This window comes from Aethalodelphis obliquidens, unplaced genomic scaffold, assembly GCF_003676395.1.
Source record: "Aethalodelphis obliquidens isolate GAN/ISIS:26980383/991018 unplaced genomic scaffold, ASM367639v1 scaffold40, whole genome shotgun sequence".
Lineage (NCBI taxonomy): Eukaryota > Metazoa > Chordata > Mammalia > Artiodactyla > Delphinidae > Aethalodelphis > Aethalodelphis obliquidens.
In genome coordinates this window covers 15,289,122-15,314,141 of record NW_020837984.1, presented here as the reverse complement: position 1 = coordinate 15,314,141, position 25,020 = coordinate 15,289,122, and the positions used below count along the sequence as shown (strand labels likewise).

The following is a 25,020-nucleotide window of genomic DNA, read 5'->3' as shown; positions in this document are numbered from 1 at the left end:
GGGAGGAAGCCCTTGGTTGGTATGAGAGGTGGTAATCCAGCAATAATCAGCACCACAGAGCCTCTCTCATATTGTAGCTTTGTTCACTCCTCTTTTGCAGTTAGTTCTGCCTTTCTTTCTAATCTCACGACTTTAACGCGGAAAACACATAATGCCATTAATTTCCCTGTTCCTGGTGAGCGGCATTATAACAATATCCTATTGTAACGAATGAATCAATCAATCAGGTAGGGCGTTAACTGGTGTATGTCCAGGAGTGGGCTTTAAAGGATCCAAAGAATTATAAGACACCCTTCCTTCTGGAGCTAACAATTTAATTGATGACATATGACGTAAATATGAGACAATTCAAGAATAAGAAGAAAGCACATACCGTGGGGAGCTAATTGCAGGAAGAGGCTCTGACTTCTTAGATTGCTCGAAAAAGTGAAGATGAAACCTACCTCTGTGACATTTCTGTATCATTTACCTCCCCTCCGCCTCACTGCGACTACTTTGGACCCTCTCTTTGTTGTGTCTGGGTCATTGCAATAATCAGTCCTTTCCTTCCTCCCCCAGTTCCTCCAAATCACTTCCACTTTATTACCAGGCTGAGCTTGAGGGTCACTTTATAATGGTGAAAGGTACACTCCACAATGAAAATACAACTCCTGTTAACATCTGTGTAACTATGCCTAAATAAAGCATCAGGACCAAGAGGTTTCATGCAGAAATTCTTTCAGACCTTTAAGAGACAGGCTATTCTTATGCTATTTAAATGGTTGCAGATAAGAGTGAAAGAAGGAAACCAAACCATAACAATTATAACACATTCAGACCAATCTCACTTTGAGTTGATGAAAATGGCTGCATGAAAACTAGCAGATAGTATCCAGCATAACATTAGAATAATAATACACAATAACCAAGTGAGGGCTCATTCCTAGTATTGAAGGATGGTTTAATATTATACATCTTTTAAATATATATCAATGAGTCAAAAATATAAACCTTCTGATCACTTTGAGATCAAAAGTTATTTGATAAAAATTTAATATTGATTTATAAAAATAATAGCTGTTAAGTAGGATAGGAAGCCATTTATTTAACATGATTAAAATGATTTTTTTCTCAAAACACGCACCAGTATCATGGCGAAACACTAGAAGAATTTCCATTAAATTTTGAAACAAAACAATGAAAATATAATGAGAAAATAATCCTATTTGCAAATGCAGCAAAATCAAACTTTAAGCAGAACCCCTTTAAGGACAACTGTAAAATTTTACCAATAGACATCAGAGAAAACCTGAAATCAGTAAAGAGCTATAATTTATTCTTGGTTAAAGGCTTCAGTAGGGTAACTTTTCCAAATTAATCGATAAACTCAATGTAATTTCCTCAAAAGTGGGGGAAGGTATAAGGACTGAGCAAAATGTTCTTTCAGGTGAAATTCAGAATGGCTCAGAAAATCCTATAAAAAGAAGAGTGGGGCTTCCCTGGTGGCGCAGTGGTTGAGAGTCCTCCTGCCGATGCAGGGGACACGGGTTCGTGCCCCGGTCTGGGAAGATCCCACATGCTGCGGAGCGGCTGGGCCCGTGAGCCGTGGCCGCTGAGCCTGCGCGTCCGGAGCCTGTGCTCTGCAACGGGAGAGGCCACAACAGTGAGAGGCCCGCGTACCGCAAAAAAAAAAAAAAAAAAAAAGAGTGATTACCACCACATGGTAAAGTGTGATAAGGCTTGAGTCACTAAAGGGTGGAGCACTAGTCCAGAATGCACAGGCCAATCAATGCTACAGCTTAGAGGATCCAGAAATAGATCCCAAAGGCATGAAAATTTAACACAGGATAAACAGCCATCTTATAAATATGGGGGAAAAAATAGACTGTTAGCCATCTGGGAAATAAAACTAAGGTGGATTACTACCTTGTCCTTTCAACAAGATAAATCCCTGATTTGTCAAAAATTTAAACATGGAAAGGAAATTGATATAGGTATTTAAAAACATAGATTAATAGTTTTAATGCTCTTGTGTTGGGAAAGACCTTGTCAAGCATGGCAGGAAAGTCTGAAATCGTGATGCCAAATATTAACAGATATGATTACATTAAAATTCAAAATTTGTATTTTTATAAACCACCCCACCCACCATATAAACAAAGCTAAAAGACAAAGTATGGGGAAAATATTTGCAACATCTGTGACAGTCAAAAGGTTCATATCGGGCTTCCCTGGTGGCACAGTGGTTGAGAGTCCGCCTGCCGATGCAGGGGACACAGGTTCGTGCCCCGGTCCGGGAAGATCCCACATGCCGCGGCGCGGCTGGACCTGTGAGCCATGGCCGCTGAGCCTGCGCGTCCGGAGCCTGTGCTCCGCAACGGGAGAGGCCCCAACAGTGAGAGGCCCGCGTACCGCAAAAAACAAAAACAAAAACAAAAACAGATTCATATCTTTACTGTAAAAGGAGATATTACAAATCAATATGAAAAGATGACCATCACAATAGAAAAATGAACTGAGAACCCAGTTTACAAAGGAAGATATTCAAGAAGCCATTAAGTGTAATTAAAAATATCCAATCTTACTAGTAATCCAAAAAAGAACAAAACAAAAGTAGAGGATATTACTTTTAACCCATCTGATTGCCAAGGATTTTTTAAAAATTTTTAAAAAATCCTTTAAATTTCAGGTGAAATTCAGAATGGCTCAGAAAATCCTATAAAAAGAAGAGTGGGGCAATATTCAGTGCAGGGGAAAGGAGACGAGAACTGGGAACTCCAGCACAATTGGCAGAAGTGTAAATTGGCTCAGTGTTTTGGGAAGACGGACATGATAAATATATAAAAACTTATACTGTGCTCCCTTTGACTCAGTCATTTACATTACTAGGCACTTATGTTAATTGCCTAAAGAAAAATGTGTAAAGATACTCATTTCAGGGTTGTTTATAATATTTTGAAAATAACAGTGTCCACTGGTATTGGTTAGATAAATTATGATATGTCCATTCACTGGCATATTATGTAGTTGTTTAAAGGTTGCTGTGTATTTATAGGTTCAATAACATGAAAAAAACTCCAAGACACATTGATGAGCTAAAAGCAGCTTATAAAGCTGATTATGTAGCATTATTATTTACAATAGCCAAGGTATGGAAGCAACCTAAGTATCCACTGATGGAAGAATGAATAAAGAAAATGTGGTACTTATATATGATAGGATATTATTGAGCCATAAAAAAGCTGAAAGTCTTACCATTTGCAACAATATGGATGGACCTTGAGGGGATTATGCTAAGTGAAATAAGTCAGACAGAGAAAGACAAATACTGTATGATCTCATTTATATGTGGAATTGAAAAAAAACCCTCAAAAGCCAAAAATCAAAAAATTCATACTCATAGATACAGAGAACAAATTGCTAGCTGCCAGGTGGGAGGCAGAGAGAAATGGGTACAGGGGTCAAAAGGTGCAAACTTCCATATATAAAATAAGTAATCCTGGGGATGTAATGTACAGCATGGTGACAATAGTTATTAATACTGTATTATATATTTGAAAGTTGCTAAAAGAGTAGATCTTAAAAGTTCTCATCACAAGAAAAAGAATGGTAACTATGAGAGGTGCTGGATGTTAATTAGACTCGTGGTAATCATTTCACAATACATACAATTTTTTTTAATTGAGGTATAGTTGATTTACAATGTGTTAATTTCAGGTGTACAGCAAAGTGATTCAGTTACACATATAATACATACAGATATTGAATCACTATGTTGCACACCTGAAACTAATGTAAAGTTACATGTCAATTATATCTCAATTTTTTTTAAAAGCTGCTTATGTGGTACAGTCCATTTATATACTGTTTTATATATATTATATGATTAATCATATAGTCTGTATATTTACGTACATGCATTTGTATATGTGTGCTTAGAGAGATGGCTGAAAGGATTTTTAGTGGTTGTCTCTGGGGATGAGATTTTGCATAAAACCCCCTTTTTCCTTATGTTTTTTATATTGCTTAATTTTTCTACATGGCTCTGTACTTCTTTTGTAATCCACTTTCTTTTTTTTTTTTTGCGGTACGCGGGCCTCTCACTGTTGTGGCCTCTCCCGTTGCGGAGCACAGGCTCTGGACGCACAGGCTCAGCGGCCATGGCTCACGGGCCCAGCCGCTCCGTGGCATGTGGGATCTTCCCGGACCGGGGCACAAACCCGTGTCCTCTGCATCAGCAGGCGGACTCTCAACCACTGCGTCACCAGGGAAGCCCCAATCCACTTTCTTTTTAATACCACTTGAATTTTAAAAAAGATGACAGGCAGAGCCGAGAATTGCTCCAGCAGCTGTTAAGATTCCCGAGTGTTCATTCCGAGTAACAGTCCACCTTTGGGGGACATGGTCTTGCTTAGGAGACAGGGATGTTCTTGAGTCAGAGTTAGGGCTCCCAAGAGAAAAATAGTTAAGAAGCCTCAGAGTCGAGGAAGGAGGGCTACTGTTAGAATCAGCTGGGAAACTTTTTAAAATCCTGTAGCCCAGATTGCACCACTGTCCAATGAAATGGGGAACTCTGAGTTGAGCCCAGGCATATACATTTTTAAAGCTCCCGCATGATTCTGTTGTGTTGAGAACTACTGGACCAGACCAAAAGCTGGACCTCTGTCTGGTCCACAAGATTCTGGGAACTTTCTCATCCCTGATCAGAGGGCTTGTTGGGGTGGAGGAGGGGAGGGGTTGGGGGACCAAGACAGGGAACAATTCTGAAATACACCAGAGGTGCGGCAAGGCCTGGGTTGTATTACAGAGACTTTGGGTTAAACTGAGTCCTTTAGATGGAAGGGGGTAAAGCGTGTGAGCGGGCGAGCAGGCATGTACCTGACCATTTTCCCCACCACATGTGGTTCTGTTTTTGTCCTTTTTAGGGTTACAGAACAGGCTACACCTACCGCTACCCCTTTGTTCAAGAGAAAACCAAACACAAAAGTGAGGTGGAGATTCCAGCCACGGTCACAGCCTTCGTGTTTGAGGAGGACGGCACCCCGGTGCCAGCCCTGAGGCAACACGCCCAGAAGCAGCAGAAGGAGAAGACCCGCTGGCTCAACACGCCCAACACCTACCTGCGGGTCAACGTGGCCGACGAGGTCCAGAGGAGCATGGGTAGCCCCCGGCCAAAGACCACGGTAAGGAGGGCAGAGGGGGCTCCGCTGGGGAGATTGGGGTGGAAGGAGAGTGCCCAGCTACCTGTGTGGGCTAAGCAGCTTTAAAAGGGAAACAGCAAACCTCCCCTGGGCCTGCACTAGTCCTGTCTCCCGCTAAGGCTTCCTATTGGGCATCTGGGAGCAGCTTCTCATGCCTACGGAGCAGATCACCTGTTTCTTGCACCCCTAAGCTGAGTTTTTGGTCCAGAGGGTGGCTGGACCAGGTCACTCCCAGCAGCATGAAAGCTTTTTGCTCCCATATCTGGAAGGGGCTTCTGGGAAATTCAAGGGAGGGGTACCCAACATTTGAACTGACCATCTGATGCAAAACCAGAAGGTGCATGGGGTACTTGCTTCTATTACGTTGTCCACTCCCTTTATAACCCTCTTCTGTAGAGAGGTGCTTTCTTTAGACATTAGATGTGTGAGACCTGCCCACAGATTGAGTTTTTACAAATTGTATGCTCTTTTCCTCTCTCTCCCTCATCACACACCCTGGCTCTTAATTTGATTTTCACTAACAAAGTAGCTGGCAGCCAAATAGAAAAGCTCTTCGTTTAAAAAAAAAACAACAAAGCCCTGCAAATTAACATCCATGAGTCATCTAATACTACAACACCAGCGGCTGCCTGTCTGTCAAAGCTGGCACCATGGCTCTGTCCCTCGTCTTAGGTGTTCTTTATGGCCATTGATCTGGGGCCTTTCTTTGGTTGCTGGGTCATTTGCTGCCCATCTCTGCTCTGGGAGACAGACATCAAAGAGGCCCAAGACGAGGGAAAGTGTTTGTCTAGGCTTGCTGACTTGCACGTAGGCTGGTCGGCCCAGATCTCATGGGGTGGACCACTAGGGTGGACGGCGAGCCATATGCCTTTGCCTTACCCACCGGGCCTTGTGTGTGTTCAGTGGATGAAGGCTGACGAGGTGGAGAAATCCAGCAGTGGCATGCCCATACGGATCGAAAACCCAAACCAATTTGTGCCTCTGTATACTGACCCCCAAGAAGTGCTGGACATGCGCAACAAGGTAAGGGGATAGCTAATTACCTCCCATCTTTTCTCCCTCAAGGGCGTGGGGGGGGTCCCCAGGATGCGCCTGACTTACCGACATCCCAGATGCCTCTTATGGAAAAGAAACTACCATCTATTGGCCATATTCCAGGCACAGTGCTAAGCGCTGTGCTTTTGTTGTCCTGTGTAACCCTCAAATAGAGAGGTGCTAGCTTTAGACCTTAGATGTGTCTAAGAGACCAACCCGCAAATCGAATTTTTACAAATTTTATGCTATTTCCCTTTGGCTCATTTTCAAGATTGCAAAATCCTTTGTGTTTATTTCTCTACCTTTGCATTACAGTTCACTCACTTATATTTCTAATGTTACTTTAAAAACTTAACTTGTAACAGACCACCTTCAATAGGTCGGGTATGTTCCCAGAACAGTGTTTCAGTGTGTGGTCCTCTGAAGGGCAGATTCCTGGGTCACTCCCACCCCTCCTCCCATGGGACTGAGATTCAATATGTACGGGGTGGCCCCCCAGGAATCTGTAGTTTAAACCAATTCCTCAGGGACTTCATAGGAATATTAAAAATTGAGAATCTCCCTCAAGGATCTCCTATGCCTCATTTCCCTCTTCATCTCAATGATCTGCTTGTGGTTAATGAGAATCTGGCGTTCTACATAAACTTCTCATTCATTCTGGAGCAGACGTGGAGACAGACTGTCTCAGAGTGGATGTGATGCGTTACATCTGCACCCCTGGGCGGCCTTTCTAGTGTGCCCTGGGGATGCTCCCTGCCAACTCCACACCCTGATGCTGGACAGCTACCTCACCCTCCCCATCCCTTTCTACACAGATTCGAGAACAAAACCGACAGGATGTGAAGTCGGCGGGGCCTCAGTCCCAGCTGCTGGCGAGTGTCATCGCTGAGAAGAGCCGAAGCCCGGTACAGCAGACGCTGCCCTTGTCTGGAGGGGAAACGTGTTTGCCTTCTGGGTCTGCAGTGCCTGGGGCCGGGCAGCAGGACCCCTGAGTCCTTATATGCCCACCTCCCCCTGTGATCTTGGGCACTGGTGCTCTTGCTGCAAAATGGATGCTGTGAGGACTGGGGACAGTATCTCATCGCCTCCCGTGGGCGCCAGGCAGGGGAGGAGTAGCCCAGCCTGCCCACGGGAGTGATGCGGCTTCTATGCCTCCCCCTGGAACTCCCCTCTGCCCTCTGTCAGTGTCCCGCAGAGTGACCTCTCAGGAGCGCGGCTGGCCTCTCCCAGCGGCTCTAGGCCTGGCTGCCCTGAGCGGCTCTGGCCTCTGTGCGTGGAAACAGCACCATCAGGCCGTAGCTCTGGGAAGATGCTCACAGGCTCTCAGAGGGCAGACATGTATATAAGGACCGGTACTCCTACAGGATGGGAAGGGGCAGTGAGTTGCCTACACAAACACACGTAGAGTTAGAAAATATAAAGTTGTTCCCCTGCTTGAGATAGAACAGATTTTGTTTAGTGCTTAGCAAAAGGGGTGAACGTCAGACTTCTGGCTTGTGTTGGAAATCATTGCTGCTCATTGCAAAGTAGCAGTGGCATCTTCCTTAGCAGTAAGGGCAGGGGCAGGGGATACAGGGACCATTCCTCTCTGCAGAGCAAACTGAGGTGATGTCATGATTGCAGATCAGGCTGCAACCCACCAGGTGGGTGCCCCTTGGCAGGGGAAGTGTGAAGGTTATGTCACCACCTCCACCCCACCTCAGCTGAGCCAAGAGGAGGAACAGCAAATGTGCTACAGGGTCAAGGATAGAAATACCCCATGATAATGGGGGGAGGTGGGAGTTCAATACTGTGATCAACATTGTTAAAAACTCTGCCATTTATACCAAGTGCTCTCCTTGGAGTCCCTCTTCTTGGGATCCTGGTCTTGGACTTTTTTGAACCCCATGATTCCTTAAGATAGGCCCAGTGCTGCCTTCTTTTGGAAGGAGCCCATGGGCCCATCATCAGAAGACTTGATGAGCCAGAGACAGATGGCCGGGAGTGTGTAGTGTGGGCCAGCTGCCCAGGCTCACATCCCCCCCCCCCCTCACTTTCTTTGACTCCTTGGCTCCGGACCACTGAATTCCCAAAGGCCGAGATGAGGTTGCTGAGTTAGGATAAAGGGCTATGGAGTCTGAGCTGTCCCGAGCTCGAGGGATCAAAGGATTCCCGAAGCTTACACAAGGCCCAGCTGGTGAGCTCCCCAGAGCCAGGGGCTCCCCAGAGGGGGTGAAACACAGTGATTTTGCCAATGTCCCTTCAGGGACCTGCAGTACAGGCGGGTTGAAAATCCGAGGTTCAGGACCTTGGCCCCCTTGTTCTTTATGACTGTGTGCAAAACAGGACTAACAGTTTGGACCGAGAATGCCAAAGCCACTGTGTGTTTTGCATATGACTTACCGCTGGGTGCTGTGGCTTGCGCTGCTGATGCGGGATGGTGGGGTGCATGGCGGGGAGCGGCTGGCGTGACACTGGTTGAGCCAACGCTTTGCATGCTGGGGTTTGGCTGACTGACTGTGGGCCGCCAGCTGTACTTGCACAGTGACGGCTTGCAAGCGTCCACAGTAGAGATCGCAATAAAGGTGTGTCTTCCTTCTGCTTGGGAGCATTCTTTGATTTTATTTCTGGGGCAGAGGGAGGACCCCCTGCGTTCATCCAGGCAGTTACAAAGAAGCCGGGGCCGGGGGGTGAGGTGTAGCCGTGGGACGGAGTGAAAAACCCCTACGCCCGAGGCCCCGAGCTGTTGCCATGGAGCTGCATGCCACGCTGTCGCTAGCAAGACCACTGGCAGCCCCGTGAGTCTGAAAGGAAGCTCGGGCCTGGGCCCCGACTGCGGCGTTCAGAGAGCGACACACTCTGTGGTTAACTTTCAGTCAACAGAGAGCCAGCTGATGTCCCGGGGCCAGGCGGATACCAAAGACGAGGCCGAGGAGATAGCGCCCAACCCCTTTAGCCAACTCACGGATCAGGAGCTGGAAGAGTACAAGAAAGAGGTGGAGAGGAAGAAGCTAGAACTCGATGGTAAATAACCCCCGGAAGCTGGTGCTTCAGGACCTCCCAGGCGGAGGGGAGAGCTCGGGGCACCCAGAGAGGCAGCAGAGCAAACCATGGCCCTCACTCCCCGCCAGCAGCCCTGGACCCCCTTCCTTGCTGCCTGCCAAGGCCCCCAGGGCTCAATCCAGCCTTGTCTCGCTTTCCTTTTCAATCTTCATTTGCTTCTCTCTGTCTCTTCTCTGTCATGTCCTCACTTTGACCTTCCTGCTCCATCAGCAAATTTTTTTTTGTTTTTTTTTTTTGTGGTACGTGGGCCTCTCACTGTCGTGGCCCTCCCGTTGCGGAGCACAGGCTCCGGACGCGCAGGCTCAGCGGCCACGGCTCACGGGCCCAGCCGCTCCGCGGCACGTGGGATCTTCCCGGACCGGAGCACGAACCCGTGTCCCCTGCATCGGCAGGCGGACTCTCAACCAGTGTGCCACCAGGGAAGCCCAGCAAATAATATTCTTATCAGCATGATTTTGTTAATCACACCAATGCCCCTCATGGCTCGTGCCTGACAGTTACACGGTGCTGCCGCCATGACCCCACTGACCCTCTCACCTGGGAATAAGGAGTTAATCCGTGAGGAGTGCTTAGGATACTGCCTACGAATATGGCCTAGGTCAGTAGACACCAGACAAACGTTAGCTGTAATAATATGTTCATTATAATAGTGATCATAATTACTGATGATCTATCAGATGTGGTATAAACCGCTTAGCCGGGCAATCAGAACTGAGTCCTTTACGTCAGAATCCAGCAGCTGAGTCCTTTATGTCAGAATCTCAGTAGAGCCCATCTCTCCATGCTGACTCCTAAGTAGCCATACTCTTGAGAGCTTGTTCATGCCTTTGTCCCTTCCTGACAGAGTTTCTCTTCTCGGCTAGCCTGATCCAGTATTATCTACACTTCGGCCTCTGTGGCAAACCCCCTCCAGCCAGGAAGCCCTCTCTGTGCCCCACATGGAGCCGTCCCTTCTCTTTGCTTCAGGTGCACTTGGGGTCTGAGACACAGAATTCAGCTCTTGGTTTTGTCCACCAGGCAAGGCTTTCATTCCCTCAGGGCAGGGCCCCCTTCCACAGCCCCCGTCCCCACCCAGACTCAGCCATCTTCCTAGGAACAAAGGAACTAGAAGAATCCTCGCTGGCTTTCTTGGAGTTAGCTTGCTTGGAGTTCTCGGTGCCAATCGAAAAAGTAGATAGAAAAATAGGGTGCTCTTTGTCTCTAGAGATTGTTTGGACCGGACATGTAAATTAGCCAGATAATCAATAAGCTACATGCAAACAGATCGTGGGTGGGAGTTCCCCTGCAGTCTTGCCGTCCACATCAGGGGTAACAAATTCCATCCAGAGATGTCCTGTGATGGAGGAAACGGACTCCGACTCCTCCCGACTCCTCCCACTTACCTCCCCTAGGATGGAGCAGAAATTTTTTTTTAAAGTTAGAGGAAGCAGCTAACTCCAGCCAGGAGAAATGAGGACCAAGCCGAAGAAAGCAGTTGTTTTAAAGCACTCTCGGTCTGCCCACCTCTCCTCTCCTTGACCTCTATCCTGAGCTGGCTTTCTGTATTTTCAGGAGAGAAAGAACCTGCCCCTGAGGAGCCTGGCTCACCTGTAAAGTCTGCACCTGCTTCTCCAGCTCAGAGCCCAGCCAAGTCAGAGACGAAGAGCCCCGTGGGCTCTCCCTCCAAGTCTGTGGACGGTGAGTGGAGCTGAGCATCTGGGAGGGAGGAGGCGCCTCCGTAGGCCGAGAAGGGGGTCTGCATAGAGGGTGGGCAGGTCTTCACTGCAGGGCACCTGCCTTTCAACAGGTGCTGCCCTCCTACGGGAGACTCTCCCCTCTGCTGTTTCTAGGGAACCTGAGACAGGGGTTACCAACTTTAAGCTTGTTCCGTTCACAAGCTGTGACGATACGCCTTACAGGTCAAGCTGAGTCTAAGCAATGCTGAGTACGTTAATGATTGACCCACAGCCTTCTCATCTCTTACTCAGGCCAGGTTGGCTGATGGGCCTTTCTAGACTCACCAGCCCAGTGCTCCGACTTCAATGTGCACAGGGATCGCCTAGGGATCTGGTTAAAATGAAGATTAAAATGTTAAGATGAAGACACAGTAGGTCTGGGGTGGGACCTGAGACCCTGCGTTTCTGGCAAGCCCCCAGGTGAGGCTGATGGCGTCATTCTCAACGTTGGCTGCACGTCGGGATCACCTGGGGAGCTTTACAATCCCTGATGCCTGCCGGGGTCCCACCCCAGCGGTTTCTGAGTTCAGTGGTCTAGGAGTGGGCATGGGGGAGTGCAGCCTGGAGTTGTAAGAGCTCTCCAGGTGAATCTAATGTGTAGCCCAGGTTGAAAACCACTTTATGAGATACTAGTTTAGAGAACTGAGTTCTAGGCCCAACTCAACTGTTGATTTTAGAAAATCAGATAATCTCCGTGCCTCAGTTTCCCTGTCTGTCAGATGGGGCTACTAATATTTTCCCCTTTTAAGGTTCTTATGTATATAAGGGAAGGTGTAGGTGAAGACATACTTGGAAAGAGTAAAAGCCTGATGTAAATATAAGATCTAATTATGGTTATGATTAATAATATGCATAGAATGGGTAATAAGATGATAGTCCAAACCTCCCAGATCATGCAAGTGTCTTTAATGAGCTCCTAGAATCACTCCGGGGCATGAACGCTCCTCCCTTGGGGCACGCCACCCCAACTGTGAGCCCTCACCAGGGAGGGCTGAACCCCAGGCAGACAGTAGCAGCTGGGTGTCCTGATAGAACCTTCCCCCTCCTGGGTAGAATGGCCACACGTGTGAATGCAGCTCGAATCCCCAACCCTGAGCTCCCTCCGTAAGTGAACTGCTGCCTTGAGCACAGGCCCAGCATTGGCAGGGGAAACCCATCTGCTTGAGGCCGGAGCCCCAAGTGGATGTCCCATGACTGTGTTCATCGTGTCTCATCGTGGTGTTGTCAACCTGCCTCCACAACGTCTTCCTTTCTCTTCCCGTTGGTGCCTTCATCAAAGGAGTTTCCTCCGATTCTGAATACTTGTCTCTGTAGTAAGAATAGAAAGGCTGTTTACTAACTCACTCCAATACATGCAATGGGGGAGGGAGGACGTTTACAAAGGAAATATGTTGCTCCTCAGTTTTTTCTTTTGCTGCTCACAACCCTGCCTTCGGGAGGTTTCCTGACCATAAAAGTCACCACCAATGTGCTGTGCATGGTTTAGGCATCCCTCTAGGATAGACACACATAGGTCATAACTGTGCACTAACACACTCCTGTACTTGCATGGGACATTCCACCCACAGTGAACGGGCCTTGGGCCAGCTGCTGGACGCCCCCTTTGGCGGAGGGCTTGTGGCCCTCGGGAGCACATCTGCACCCCCCCTTCCTAGTGCATGGGCCCCTCTGAGGAGCCCATGACCTCTTCTAGGGCTGGGGGCCAGAGCCTGAATGGCCTTGGGGACCAACTGCCTTATCTGCATGCAGAGAGCACCCGGCCTGACTGCCGTCTGCAGCATCTCTGCACCAATTGCAGGAAGGCGAGCCCACTGGAGAGGAGGCTGGTGGCAGGAGTGGGACAAGGGGTGGCAATTCCATTTCGGCTCTTGGGAGCCCCTTGGAGTGACCTCTGCTACTCAGTGGGACAGAGGCGGGGAGGAGAGGGGTGTGAGGGGTGGGATCACTGCTTTCCCACTGCCTGACGTCGTTCCCACTGCAGCAGGATTCCTGCTTCTCTCTGGCCCAAATCTATGCTCCATGGAGAGGCACACTCTAGTTGAGTTGTTAGAAAAGAGTCTTCCTGTAACACACGCAGAGCTGGGGAGCGTGGACCTCCTTGGTGCCTTCCCTGCGTGAAGAGGCACCAGTTGGAGCTGTCTGGGGTGATGGTGTGAAGTGGGGCTGGGTGGCCTTGGCCAGGCTGCCCATTGGCTTGCCCAGCTCCTCAGAACAACAGGGCTGACCCCCCGAGTAGTATCTGCACTTTGACATGTAGCTCACCCATCAGATCCGGAATGACTTTTACACCATTCGTCCCCATGCTGTCAAATCCTCTTGTGCTAATTCACCTCAGTGTCACTCCTCATCTGCCTCCCTGACTCCTACCCCTCAGGCTCTCTGAAGGAGTCCTTCCAGTCCTGTTCCTTCACATCTGGCCATCTCTGTCATCACCTCCTCTGTTGACTGGCTCCTGACTGTCCCTGCCCCTGCTGAGTCAATCCCCCCATGGGCCCCTCAGGAGCATTGGCTATGCCTGCAAAGAAATAGCCCTGCATTCAACATCAGAAGGTCAGCTGTGTCACTTACTAATTTAGCCATCTCAAATAAGTTGCATGAAAACACTGCAGGATGGGGGACTAACATGAATCCTTGCCTTTCCTGACTTACAGCATTGTTATCAGGATAAAATGAGCTCATAAATATAAAAGGATCTTGTAATGCGCTTTCATAAATGAGTTCACCTTACGTACTCTGTTCTCAGGATTGTGAGAGATACTACGCTGCTTGCTGTTTTAAGCCACTAAGTTCTGGTGTGGTTTGTTACGCAGCAGTAGATAACTATTAAATCATAGTGCCTAATGAGAACTGGTTTATGGAAATTAGTTCTTCTGTGGGTTGACAAGGCTCAGCGGGTGGTTCTTCTGCTCCACTGATGTCAGCTGGGGCTGCAGTCATCTGGTTGCCTGACTAAGCTAGAACTTCCAACATGGTGCACTCACATGTCAGGTGCCTTGTCAGGGGCAGCTGGGACAGTGGAATGGCTGGGTGTCTTTCTCTGTCTCTCTGTCTGTCTGTCCCTCCATATAACTGTAGGTCCTCTCCATGTGGCCTCTCCATCTGTGTTTCCATCAAGGTAGTTGGACTTTACACATGGTGCCTCAAGGCTCCCCAAACTATAGAAGCAGAAGCTGCTGGTTCTTCTTAATTCTTCGGCCTGAGGCTGGCTCAGTGGCACTTCCCCTGCATTCTGTTGGTTTCTCCAAGCCACACGGCCAGCCCAGATTCAGAGTGCGAGGGGACCACACTCAAGTGTAAAATTCATATATTGGTGGTAGGTTTAGAGAAGGGCAAAATCGTTGTCAAATGTCAAGGGAGGCTGGAACCAGACCTTGGGGAGATATATGCTTGGACTGGCAGATAGGAGTAGAGTGGGCTGTCCAGGGAGTGAGCATTTCTGGAAGGGGACATCAGGGGACTGAGAGACAAGTGTTTGGATGCTGAGGGATAGTGAGAAATCCAGTCTGAGAGGTAGGTACCCAAACAAGCTCGGCATCTCCCTACCAAAGCACCTCCCTTCCTCCTCCAGCCTCTTCAAGCCTTTCAGCTCTTCCCAAGCCACAAGGGTGTGGCTATGGACCTAGGCTGCCAAGTCCAGTCTTGTTCCAAATCCACTCTCCCTATTCCCCTCTGCTTCCTGGCCACCATCCTTGGATAGATCCCCCGATTTCCCAGCCTCTACCCCATTCCATCCACCCTACACCTGTCTCCTACTCCCAGAGCTCGAAGTGCCCCATCTAGGAGAGAAAGCCAGTGGTTCGTCTTAGCCAGATGCTAGAAGGTGAGTTCGCTTCTGCCACAGCTCCTGGAGCCCTTCAAATAGCTGAAGACCCAGGTAGTTCTGACCTTAACTGTCGTGGGCTGTTAACAAAGGAGGGATCTGGACTCTCAGAGCTGGTCCTTGATACTTTCCTTACTGGGGCCCAATAAGTATTTATTTCTAGAGCCTTGACTGCTGCCCCTTCTCTTGGCCAACTGCACCCTCCAGGGGTCTCTGTCCCCCCCAGCTGAGGGAGTGGTGACCTCGATCTGGAACCCGACTCCTCCAAGGCCCATGGCGCCTCCCAGCCCCACGTTCTGTTTGCTGATGCTCCCCAGACGATTCATGGTGCGGGAGCTCTGTGAGATGCTGGTGACATGCCCGGTGTGGACTTGTTTTCTGGCTGGGGAGAAGAATCCTGCTGTGCTCTCCTAGAGCAAGCCAGCAGGGGCTGCGGTTGCAGATGCAGCTGAAGGGGCAGGCGTGGGTGAAGACCACTGCTGGGACAGGATGCCTATCACCACAGGGCAGGAAATGGCACCTGGACAGAATGCGGGGTCCTCTGATCCATAGTTGTGTTCGTGGAGCTAGAAGGCAGGTAACAAAATCATCTGAGAGGGTGTAACTTGAGAAACACATCCTCACGGGTCATCCAAGTGAGGGATCATTGGAGGTACAAGAGCCCAGGAGGCCAAGAGTGGGAACAGGGGAATAGGTACAGGAGACAAAGGCCAGATGCAGGGCTGCTGTTTGTTTATAAGGTTGGGTCCAGTTCAGCGTAGAAGGCTCAGGCTGGGACAGACAAGAAAGATGAGGTATGGTATTGGCTTGGTTAGAATAAAACCATTCACACGTTCATTTGTTTGCTTACGCATTCAACCATTCATGGATTCCACAACCATTTTCTGAGTACCTCCTATAAGCTAGTCACGTAGATAATTAAACACAGTCTTGTCTGATTTATTTCAGTTTTGAGGGGAGAGATAGGCATAAAAAAGAAGTGATTGTTTCACAGTCACTGTGATGGAAATTTATCTAGTAGGCGCCGAAAGGAAGGAGTGACAAATTCTACCTGGAAGCAGGGATGGGACCAGGAAAGACTTTAAGGGCAGGGTAACACTCAAGCTGATTGATTGTGTGGGTGAAGGTTGGGGACACAGAGAAGAGAGAGAAGGGTGGTCCAGACAGAGGGAAACAGACTGCAATGGCAGGGAGGGGTCCAGGGATCAGAGGGTCGATGAGGCCAAAAGCAGGTGAAGAGAGGAGAGGGGAGAGGTCAGGGGGAAGGCTGTGTCTGGACTGCTTTTCTGCGTTCAAGAGAATGGCCAGTGATGACCATGGGAATGCATGGGGGGCGGGAGGGCAGTAAGGGCCATAGGGGTCAAGCGCATTAGAGGACTTGGTAGCTGGATGATGGCAGGATGCGGGCCAGACAGTAGGAAGAATGGGAGCCAGGGCCGAGGTCTTCAGTACTAAGAGGGGACAGTCCTCAGGAGTTATTGGAGAAGACGTTTGCTTACCCAGATAGTTAAACTAGCGCATGTTAACTGTTCCCAAATTTACCCTCCTCTGTCCCATCTTCCATGTAACCAGACATTTCTCCAGTCTTTACCCCGTCAAGAACCCTAGCCATTTCCCAAGACATCTGTCTTGCCCCACTCTGTCTGCAAAGGACACCAGTCTCCCACCTTCCCCAGCTCCCACACTCCCACTTTCTTGTGGTGTGATATCCCTCACACTCACACACATGCACACTCACACACATGCACAATCACACACACCCCTCTCAGTTTCACGTAGCGAAAAGAACACTAAGTTGGAACGGCAAGAAACTGAGGTCTGTCCGCTTTTACTGCTTTACTCAGTTTTCCTATCTGTAAAATGGGGAGGAGCTAGATTAACTTTACCTTCCTTTCTACTTTTCAAAGTCTACGGTTTTAGAATTTTCCCTCCTCCTTCCCCATACAGGCATTTCAAAGCTTGAGTGGAAGCAGGGTGGGAAGAGAGTGGGAAGGAGGAGAAAGGGCAGCAGGAGGCTTTCACTCCTGGTCTTGAATAGGGTGGCAGTCTGTAGGGTCCATGCCACTCAGGGAATCCCACTCTCCCTCTGCCTGCCCCTCTCTGCCTACTGGGAAGATACTCTCCATTTTTGAAAAGTTCCTCAGAGGTGTAGGAAATGAAATGGGTATGAAAACATGTCATTTCCATATTTTTACTAGTGAAACTGAACCAGTCACGACAATTCTTAGATGCATCCCCTGAGTTGTCCACGGCAGTGCCCTCCCCTTCCTACAGCCTCTCTGTAGTCTGCGTCTGTTCCCTTGTTCTGTCTGTTCCTAGGAAAGCTCCCAACCGGGCCCCTGCTGGGCTGCTGCCGTTTCTGGAGATCATTACCTGTTTACATTTGTAGGCAAGAGCCCATAGTCCCTGGCCTGCCAAGGGCCTGTCCTCTCCTGTTTGGGAGAGAACCCTGCCTACCCCTTTCCCCTTACTGTGTCAGCCCGCCCCTCTCTTTGCTCTAGACTTCCTTTATATAATTGCCTAGAAATGGTTCTGTTAGCCCCAGGTCGAAGCTCTCGCCTGAATGAAATCTTATGGGTCACGTCTTTGGATCTTTTTCTAGAAGATGCTCAGAAGACGGAAACAAGCAAAGCCACCACAGAGCCGGAAAAGACGCAGCCAGAAGGAGTGGTGGTCAACGGCAGGGAGGATGAGCAGACGGCAGAGGACATCCTCAGCAAAGGCCTCAGCCAGATGACCACCAGCGCCGACACGGATGTCGACACCTCGAAAGACAAAACAGAGTCAGTCACCAGCGGTCCCATGTCCCCAGAGGGCTCACCTTCCAAGTCTCCCTCAAAGAAGAAGAAGAAATTCCGCACCCCGTCCTTCCTGAAGAAAAGCAAAAAGAAGGAGAAAGTGGAGTCCTGATTCGCAGCCCCCTGGGGCTCCCATCTGCGTCCTCCCTCCCCTCCCTCGCCGTCTCCCATCTCTGTCCCTGGAAGCACGGGGCCAAGGAGGGGTCGAATAGGCCCTGGATCACACTCTGATGGGAAACTTAGAGATTACCCCACCAACCCCTCATTTTACAGTTGCCCCACAGAAATCAGGTGACTTTCCCAAGGTCATACAGCTGGTTCGTGGCGGAGCCTGCACTGGAAGTCAGGTCTTCTGGCTCCCAGTCCAATGCTCTTCCCACTACACGACACTGCCTAGCTGTGGGCTGCCCTTGTGAGGACGCTGCCCCTGATCTGAGCCCAGGGCAAGGGGCCAAAGTCAGCCGCAAGCTCTCACGAATTAGACCCAAATCAGACAGGTCGAGGCTCCCCTGAGCAGGGTCCTTGTCCTCGCGTGAACCCAACCTCCTGCTGACGGAGCTGTCACTATGTTTAGAAATCTCTCTTCTCTTTCCCGTAGGGTAACTGCCCTGCTGCTCACGGGAACCACACAAGTGGACCCGCCCCCTCCACCAGAAGTTAATCCTTGTTCCCAAGGGCTGATGGCTTAGCTGTGCACCCCCAACCACTAACCCCGAGCTTTCTTCATGGAACCTCTGGAATGACGGCCGGAATTGTTGTACGAGTGGGCAGACGTGAGGGCAGCCAGCTCAGCCACGGCGTGGAGGATGGTTCGATCCATATAAGAAGGCAGGAACTTGACCCATTTGAACAGTGCCTCTCAGGCACTTCAAAACTAAAACCAAATTCAGCTTAGGAAACACTTCTGTCATAAGCAGGGCCGAAATTTGGGGAAATTTTGATCCTCTGTTGGCCTTGGGTGGTACAAGGAGGGTCAGGACAGCGCGGATATGCGATGCCTTTCAAGCATTTGCCTGACTCTCAGGGCAGCGCGGCTCACCCTGTCCCCCTCCGGTCCGGCATCTGGGATCCCCTGACCTTCCCTTAAACCTAGAAGCCCTGGCTCACAGCCTGGAACTGGCATCCTTGGCCCCTTGACCTTGGCCCCTTGACCGTGGCTCCTCTGGGTTCTGACTCAGTCGCTCTAGGTCCAGCAGAGGAGAATGAGGTGAGCCCTTCGGGATTAATCCTCTCGGACCAGCTCTCAGAGAAAGGCTTGCGTGTCCCTGGCCCCGTCACTGTCTGCCCATCAATCCTGGGGCCTGTAAGAGCCACAGCTATTTTTTTAGATGCCGTCACTATCTTTTCATACTCTACCCTGGGGCTTTGACTTATGAGCAACATTGACTCCTAAACAACAGACAATCCATTCTCTTTAAAGCACAGTGTCTTCAAAGAATATTTTCCCTTTCTGTCCTGAATATTGTCAAAGTATTTTTGAAAGTTCTTAATCATAGTTTTCCATTTTCGAGCACTTACTACACACACACACACACACACACACACACACACACACACTGTGCAGGCTTCACATACACTATATCCTTTAACCCTCATGATAATCCTGTGATGTGGGTCAGATTATTCCAATTCCAATCCCAAAGGATAATTGACTTGTTCCAGTGACTTGGCTAGAAAGATTCAGAGGCTGGATTTGAACCCAGGTCCGTCTGAGTCCAGCGCCTTTGCACTTAACAGCTATGATGATCAGAAAACTTTAATCTCCAAGGGTGGTTGTTTTAGTCCTGGACTGTTTCGTTTCTGTGACTGGTCTCCGCTGCATAATGTTAGCACTTGAAGTGAAGGTAGGAAACCACCTGTGTTCCCCCCGATCAGTGCACAGTAAGTTCCTGGTGAATGTGGGCTGTGACAGGGCCAGTGTGGACCTCTGACAAAGGAGAGGCCAGAGCCTTCTGGTTGGGGCAGGAAACACCATCATCGTTGGGCTCTTTCTTGAGAAGGAAGGAAACTGACACAGGACTAAGGAAAACACAAATACTGTGTGTCCCTAGAGCAGAAGATTCCTAACTGCTACCCAGACCCATCTCTCTGTTCCGCTTCTGACTGAGTCAAGTCTTGTGATGGACAACCCAAAGCAGAAAAGCCTGTGATATGCCAAATGCCTTTCAAAACCACTCCTTTGATGCCTTCTTTCAAAAAAAAGAAGATTTCACATTCATTCATTCATCCCAATATTTGTTAAGCAGCAGGCATTATGCTGACATTAAAAGAAAACAATCGTTGTGACTGGAACAGTCAGCGGCAGGCAGTGTTAAGAGAAAGGTAGAGGGGACCCAACCACTGACGCAGCTTTTTATGTTTGAGTGGTTGTCGCTCAGAGATGATGTCAACAGACTCTTTGCTTTCATCACATTCTCTTTATTCCCGTGAAAACAGGGAGGCCTCATTTAGGTGAACATGCCAGGGCCTTGCAGGAGTTTATGCCATGGGGCCGCCTCATATCCAACCATCTGTTCTTTCCCTATGCATTCAAAAACCACGCATAAGCTTAGGTCATGGACCAAGCTTGAGGGCAGGACATGGTCCCCGCCTGAAGGAGGTTCCTAAGTCTAGTAGGCATATAAACAAGTTACAGAACGGGCAAGGGTGCAGAGGAGGTGTAAGGAAGCGTTGATTGGCTGTCTTCCAGGCCAGAGAAACCTTCCTGAAAGGAGTGACGGTTGAGTTAGGTTTTCAAAACAAAGAGGAATTTTCCAGGAGGACAAGAGGATTAGTAGGACACTGGTGATGAGGGAAGAGCCCGTGCAAAGGCACGGAAGCATGAAACGCCGTGACGCGTCCGTGGAGTAATTCAGTGCGGCTGGGACAGAAAGTGTGAGTCAGGTGATGGGGTTCACTTCACAGGTGGGCAGGGGTGGGCCATAAAGAAACTCGTAGAAGGTGTGAGGGAGTGGGACTTTATCACGAACGGGGTTTGGAGCTGCTGAGGGCTTGTGGTCAGGGTAGATCGTGAGCAGGTTGCATCTTAGAAAAATTCCTTTGGTGACTGAGCGGAGAACTGACTGGAGCGGGCAGCGCTGGAAGCATGGAGGTCTCCACAAGGAGGCCTTTCGCAAACTGGAACGGATGCGGTGGCCTGCCTTACACTGCCTTTTCCCTTACAGCAAATAGTGAGCTGGGAGCACAGAATTCATTCCCATGACATTCTTTGGATGAGGCATCTTAAAAGAGCTTTTCAACAAGGAGAGGGAACTATTCAGAGACCTAATGCTCAGCGCAGCTTCCAGTTCTGTTTTGTCTTGGTGGAGAGTTGCTGGGAGAGCTGTCGAGTCACCCTGCCCACTTCTCCTCCTCTTGAGCGTATAGGATGCAGCTGGCATGGCTCCAGGCTCAAGGCCAGGTGCTGAGTGCTGCTGAAGCAGATGTGCCATTCAAACAAGACCCCAGGCTCGCAGGGTGAGAGGAAGGGACTTATTCTTTGGCTCTGAATAAAAGTCGGCTGAATACTTTGGCCAGTATCTGTCTGGAGAAAAATACTCAGCATGTGAGGAGCTCAGCAGTGTTAGGTGATAGGATGGTTTCTAGTAAAGCATGGATATGCTGTGGAAAAGGATGAGAAAGCGTGGACTGAGATGCTACGTTATAGATGCTGAGCTGGGGAGTGGAGAGGTTCCTGAGCCTGTCTCCTTGGGAAGATGGGCAGGGGTGGGAGTAAGGAGGCAGAGGTGTTACAGAGATGCAAGCTTGGCGCCAGTGACTTCCCCTGCACTGGTGGCCGGTGCTCAGCGGTCATGTGTGAGGACCATCTATACCACGTGACCTTTCCTCAAACTTTGCAAAAAGCACTGCCAAGAGACCAGCCCAGATCCGGGCTCCACAAGAGCCTCCTGGCCTGCAGGTGACCCAAGTCACTGTCCGACTTCAGCCAGGTTATACAGACAAAAAGAACCTCCTGTAAGGAAAATGGGGCTCTTCCTCTGCAGACAGATACATTCTTTTGAAAGAACTTGAGTGGATTTGGATGAGAAGTCTGGTCCAGTAAGAACCCCACTGGAAAGCATCACCCTTATACCACTGATTGTGTACTCTGAGCCTTGCATTCTGCTCCCCGTCCAGTGGTGTCACACATTCCTGAATGTGGCAAGACAGTCATGCAGATGTCATTTGGCACTGACATCACAGAGGGCTACTACCTTTGTCAACACGGGAAGAAGAGCTATGTGGTCACTTCTCTGGTTGCCGTGGATTTGAAAGAACCATTCACCCAACATCACGATTCACTTCTGAAAGCCTAAAAAATGAAAAGGAAGTGTGGATTTCTCCATGGAGGTAGTCAGAGGGGCAGATAGACACACAGCCTACCCTCGGCCTCTGTGCCGTCTTTTGTACCGGTGTGAATTTTATGCTCTAGCTCCAGGCAGGAATACACAGTTTCTGACTGTTGAACAAATGAGAAAAACTACAGCCCTTCCCCTGGGTCCTGGTGCAGGTTGGCAGCGGTACTCGAGATAGCTGCCACATTGCGTTTGCCTCTCCGAGCACAGAGGAAGCGGGTCTGTTAAAATCTTCTCCACCATATGAGCCCAAGTGAACTCTCTAAGACAATAACATTCAAAGAGTCTGAGAAGAAATGAAGGAGGGGCCCAATCTATGCAAATCTATGCTCTCCACCCCCGCAGAAAGGACAAGGCTCCCCACAATTCAAGACGTGATGGGCCATTGTATCCTCACTTTTCCACATCTATTCTGAGAGGGATACTTTACAAAGTCAGAGACCTGAAATGACTAATGAAATATGCTCATCGGATGTTTCTCTGTGGGCAGTTCCACTGGTGCCACAATATGAAAGAGCAGGCACAGTACGCAGTAGAGTGTTGAGTTCCAGACGCCCCATCTCAGCAACCTGTCCACTTGGACGTGGATTCCTTTTTGCCGGAACTAAGAGTGCCCACGTAGAGCTCTGTCGCCAACGCACACCCAACCCTGTCAGCCTCCCACGGTGAGAAGCCACCTCTCACCCAGGCCTCAGTGTGGGGTTTCAGGCGGGGTGTCTCTCTTGAGAGGAGAAAGCGCCTTTCGTCATTTTTAGGTAGAGAGGCTTCTCTTTTTAGGAAAGATTAGGAAGAACCTCTGGTTGGGGGTTTTCTTAAAAATACAGAAGCTATGGTGTGCGTTGGTTTGTACTTACGGGGTATGAAGGTTTGCCAAATTGATGTTTGGTGCCCTTTGCCTTCAAGTTTGCCCCCAAAGTTGGGCTGTCACTATGAGACATTGGGGCCTGAAGATGGAGGAGAAGTGGTCACCGTTACGGGCACAGGGAGGGACTCAGGTGGACCTGGAAGCAGAGTCTCGCTGTGGGGAGGTACCAGCCAGTAGCTTTCCCTGTGTAGTCGGCCCTTGATTCTTCTCACCCACTGTTTCCAAGCAGCAGGGTGAGGCCCGCTGTGACCTGGCAAATCCCCTATCTTTCGTGTGAAGAAAATGTTCTGAGGGCTTAGGGGGTGGGAGGAGACTAGCAAGAAAAACCCTAAACTCTTCACCCCTCCAACAAATTATCTTGCGTAATTTTGAGAAGTGCAAAGGCCAGATCTTCTCTGTTAAAGTGAACCAGAAGGAGGAAGACAGTTGGACCAAGGACAGAGGGGCTACATTTAAATACATCAAAGGCTTCCTAACATGGGAATATATTTTGGGGACCTCACCCCCACCTTTCAACTGCACCCCATGCCTATCGGTCCTGCTTTGTGGGTGATTGTTTGATCTCCACCGGCTGCTCCACCTTTAAATTCCTGTAATTTACGCTACCCTGCTGAGTCCCACGCCCTTTCTCAGGAAGAGGCGGGGGTGGGGGGGGAGCAGAAACGGTCGTGAGCCTGGCTCACCTGGTGGTGGAGCACACGGGGGTCTAGGTAGAGTGCTGTGTTCTCTAGAGCTGTGGACGGTCTCGGTGAAACGTCTGTGTCTGACAATCGTCTTCCCTTGTACATACATGGTCTGTGTTTAGCTTTTCCTAGTATCGTGAAGTTTCAAATAGGGGTTCCATGCAAATACTCTTTCTGCCGCTGAAATGCCAGCCCCCCGGATTGTGCATCTTTCCCACAAGTGGTTTTGCCTTTACGCTAACACTTTTTGAGCCGCTGATGTGCAGATTGGTTCGTTTCTTGGGCTTTTATTTTGCAATTTTATATATATATATACACACATTATATACATAATATATATATATTTATGGGTTGGTTTTGTACGGTTTTCTGTTTGAATCTCTGAGCACCAAAGCTGCCCTTGGATTGTCAAGAGAACTTTCCAGAGCCACTTCCTGAGCCCCCCTCTGCTTTGGTGTTTGTGGTGCTGGGCGGTATCTCTGGCCATGGATTTCTGTATGTACGTGTTGTCTTCTCACCCGCAGATATTACCCTAGTAAATCTACTGTGCTTGGCTTCCCGGTGTGTGACCCATCTCTCTCAGCCACCCAGTTCTTCCAGCTCCCTGGGGAGCAGAAGCCAGAGAGGGGCTCCATGTATAGAAACTTTTATCCTGGAAACCTCACACATGGAAACCTGGACATATGAATCATTGAGTTCGGACTGGGGAGGGAGGTAATAAAATGCTACGGTCCTCTGAGAAGGGAAAGACCAGGTGGATTTGCAAACAACTCTGTGGAGGAAGGTCAATTTTGATGGGTTGGGATGGGGAGGGCTTGCAGAAACAAACAGGAGAGGTTCACAGGCTGGAATGGAAAGAGGTGTCAGGCCAGGATCAGAGGGCTGGGGAGAGCTAAGACGTCACCCCAAAGGGCAAAAGGGGAACAGAGATACTAGAGGAGAGGAAGAAGAGGAGGAAAGAGCCATTTTGCCCCCTTCCAACTCTTCTTTACTCAAATAAGGAGCTCAGTGTTTGTGGAGGGTCCACACACATCAGTCAGGTGCTGCTTAAGTGTCTTATATGTAGCACCTCATTTAATCCCCATAAAACCAGAAGGGTGATCCTATTATCATTACCCAGTTTACAGATGAGGAAACAGGCTCAGAAATAAGAAAACTGGGGCTTCCCTGGTGGCGCAGGCGTTGAGAGTCCTCCTGTCGATGCAGGGGACACAGGTTCGTGCCCCGGTCCAGGAAGATCCCACATGCCGCGGAGCGGCTAGGCCCGTGAGCCATGGCTGCTGAGCCTGAGCGTCTGGAGCATGTGCTCCGCGATGGGAGAGGCCACAACAGTGAGAGGCCCGCGTACCGCAAAAAAAAAAAAAAAAAAAAACCTGTCATGAACCACAGGTTAACATGTGGTGAAGATCAAATTCAAACCGAGGTCTTCTAGGTAACCAAGCTCTTCCCACTACTGCCCATTGCCCAGTGTCCTGAGCAAAGAGACCTCTACAGAAGCAGATCTGATCATCACTCCCAGGCCCACCTGTTCCAAAAATTGCAGTCTCC

At 49.3% G+C, this 25,020-nt stretch overlaps 1 protein-coding gene across 1 annotated transcript in view; it reads left to right on the top strand.

The window, feature by feature from the left end:
• The window catches only part of ADD2 (adducin 2), a 111,289-nt gene extending 87,262 nt beyond the window's left edge, over positions 1-24,027 (top strand). Inside the window, exons 11-16 of the mRNA XM_027131947.1 lie at positions 4,905-5,162; positions 6,084-6,203; positions 7,031-7,120; positions 9,071-9,218; positions 10,809-10,934; positions 17,395-24,027. Coding sequence (XP_026987748.1) covers positions 4,905-5,162; positions 6,084-6,203; positions 7,031-7,120; positions 9,071-9,218; positions 10,809-10,934; positions 17,395-17,702 — 1,050 coding nt within the window. The 3' untranslated portion in view covers positions 17,703-24,027. The remainder of the gene's footprint in view (positions 1-4,904; positions 5,163-6,083; positions 6,204-7,030; positions 7,121-9,070; positions 9,219-10,808; positions 10,935-17,394) is intronic.
• The last annotated feature ends 993 nt before the right edge of the window (positions 24,028-25,020 follow it).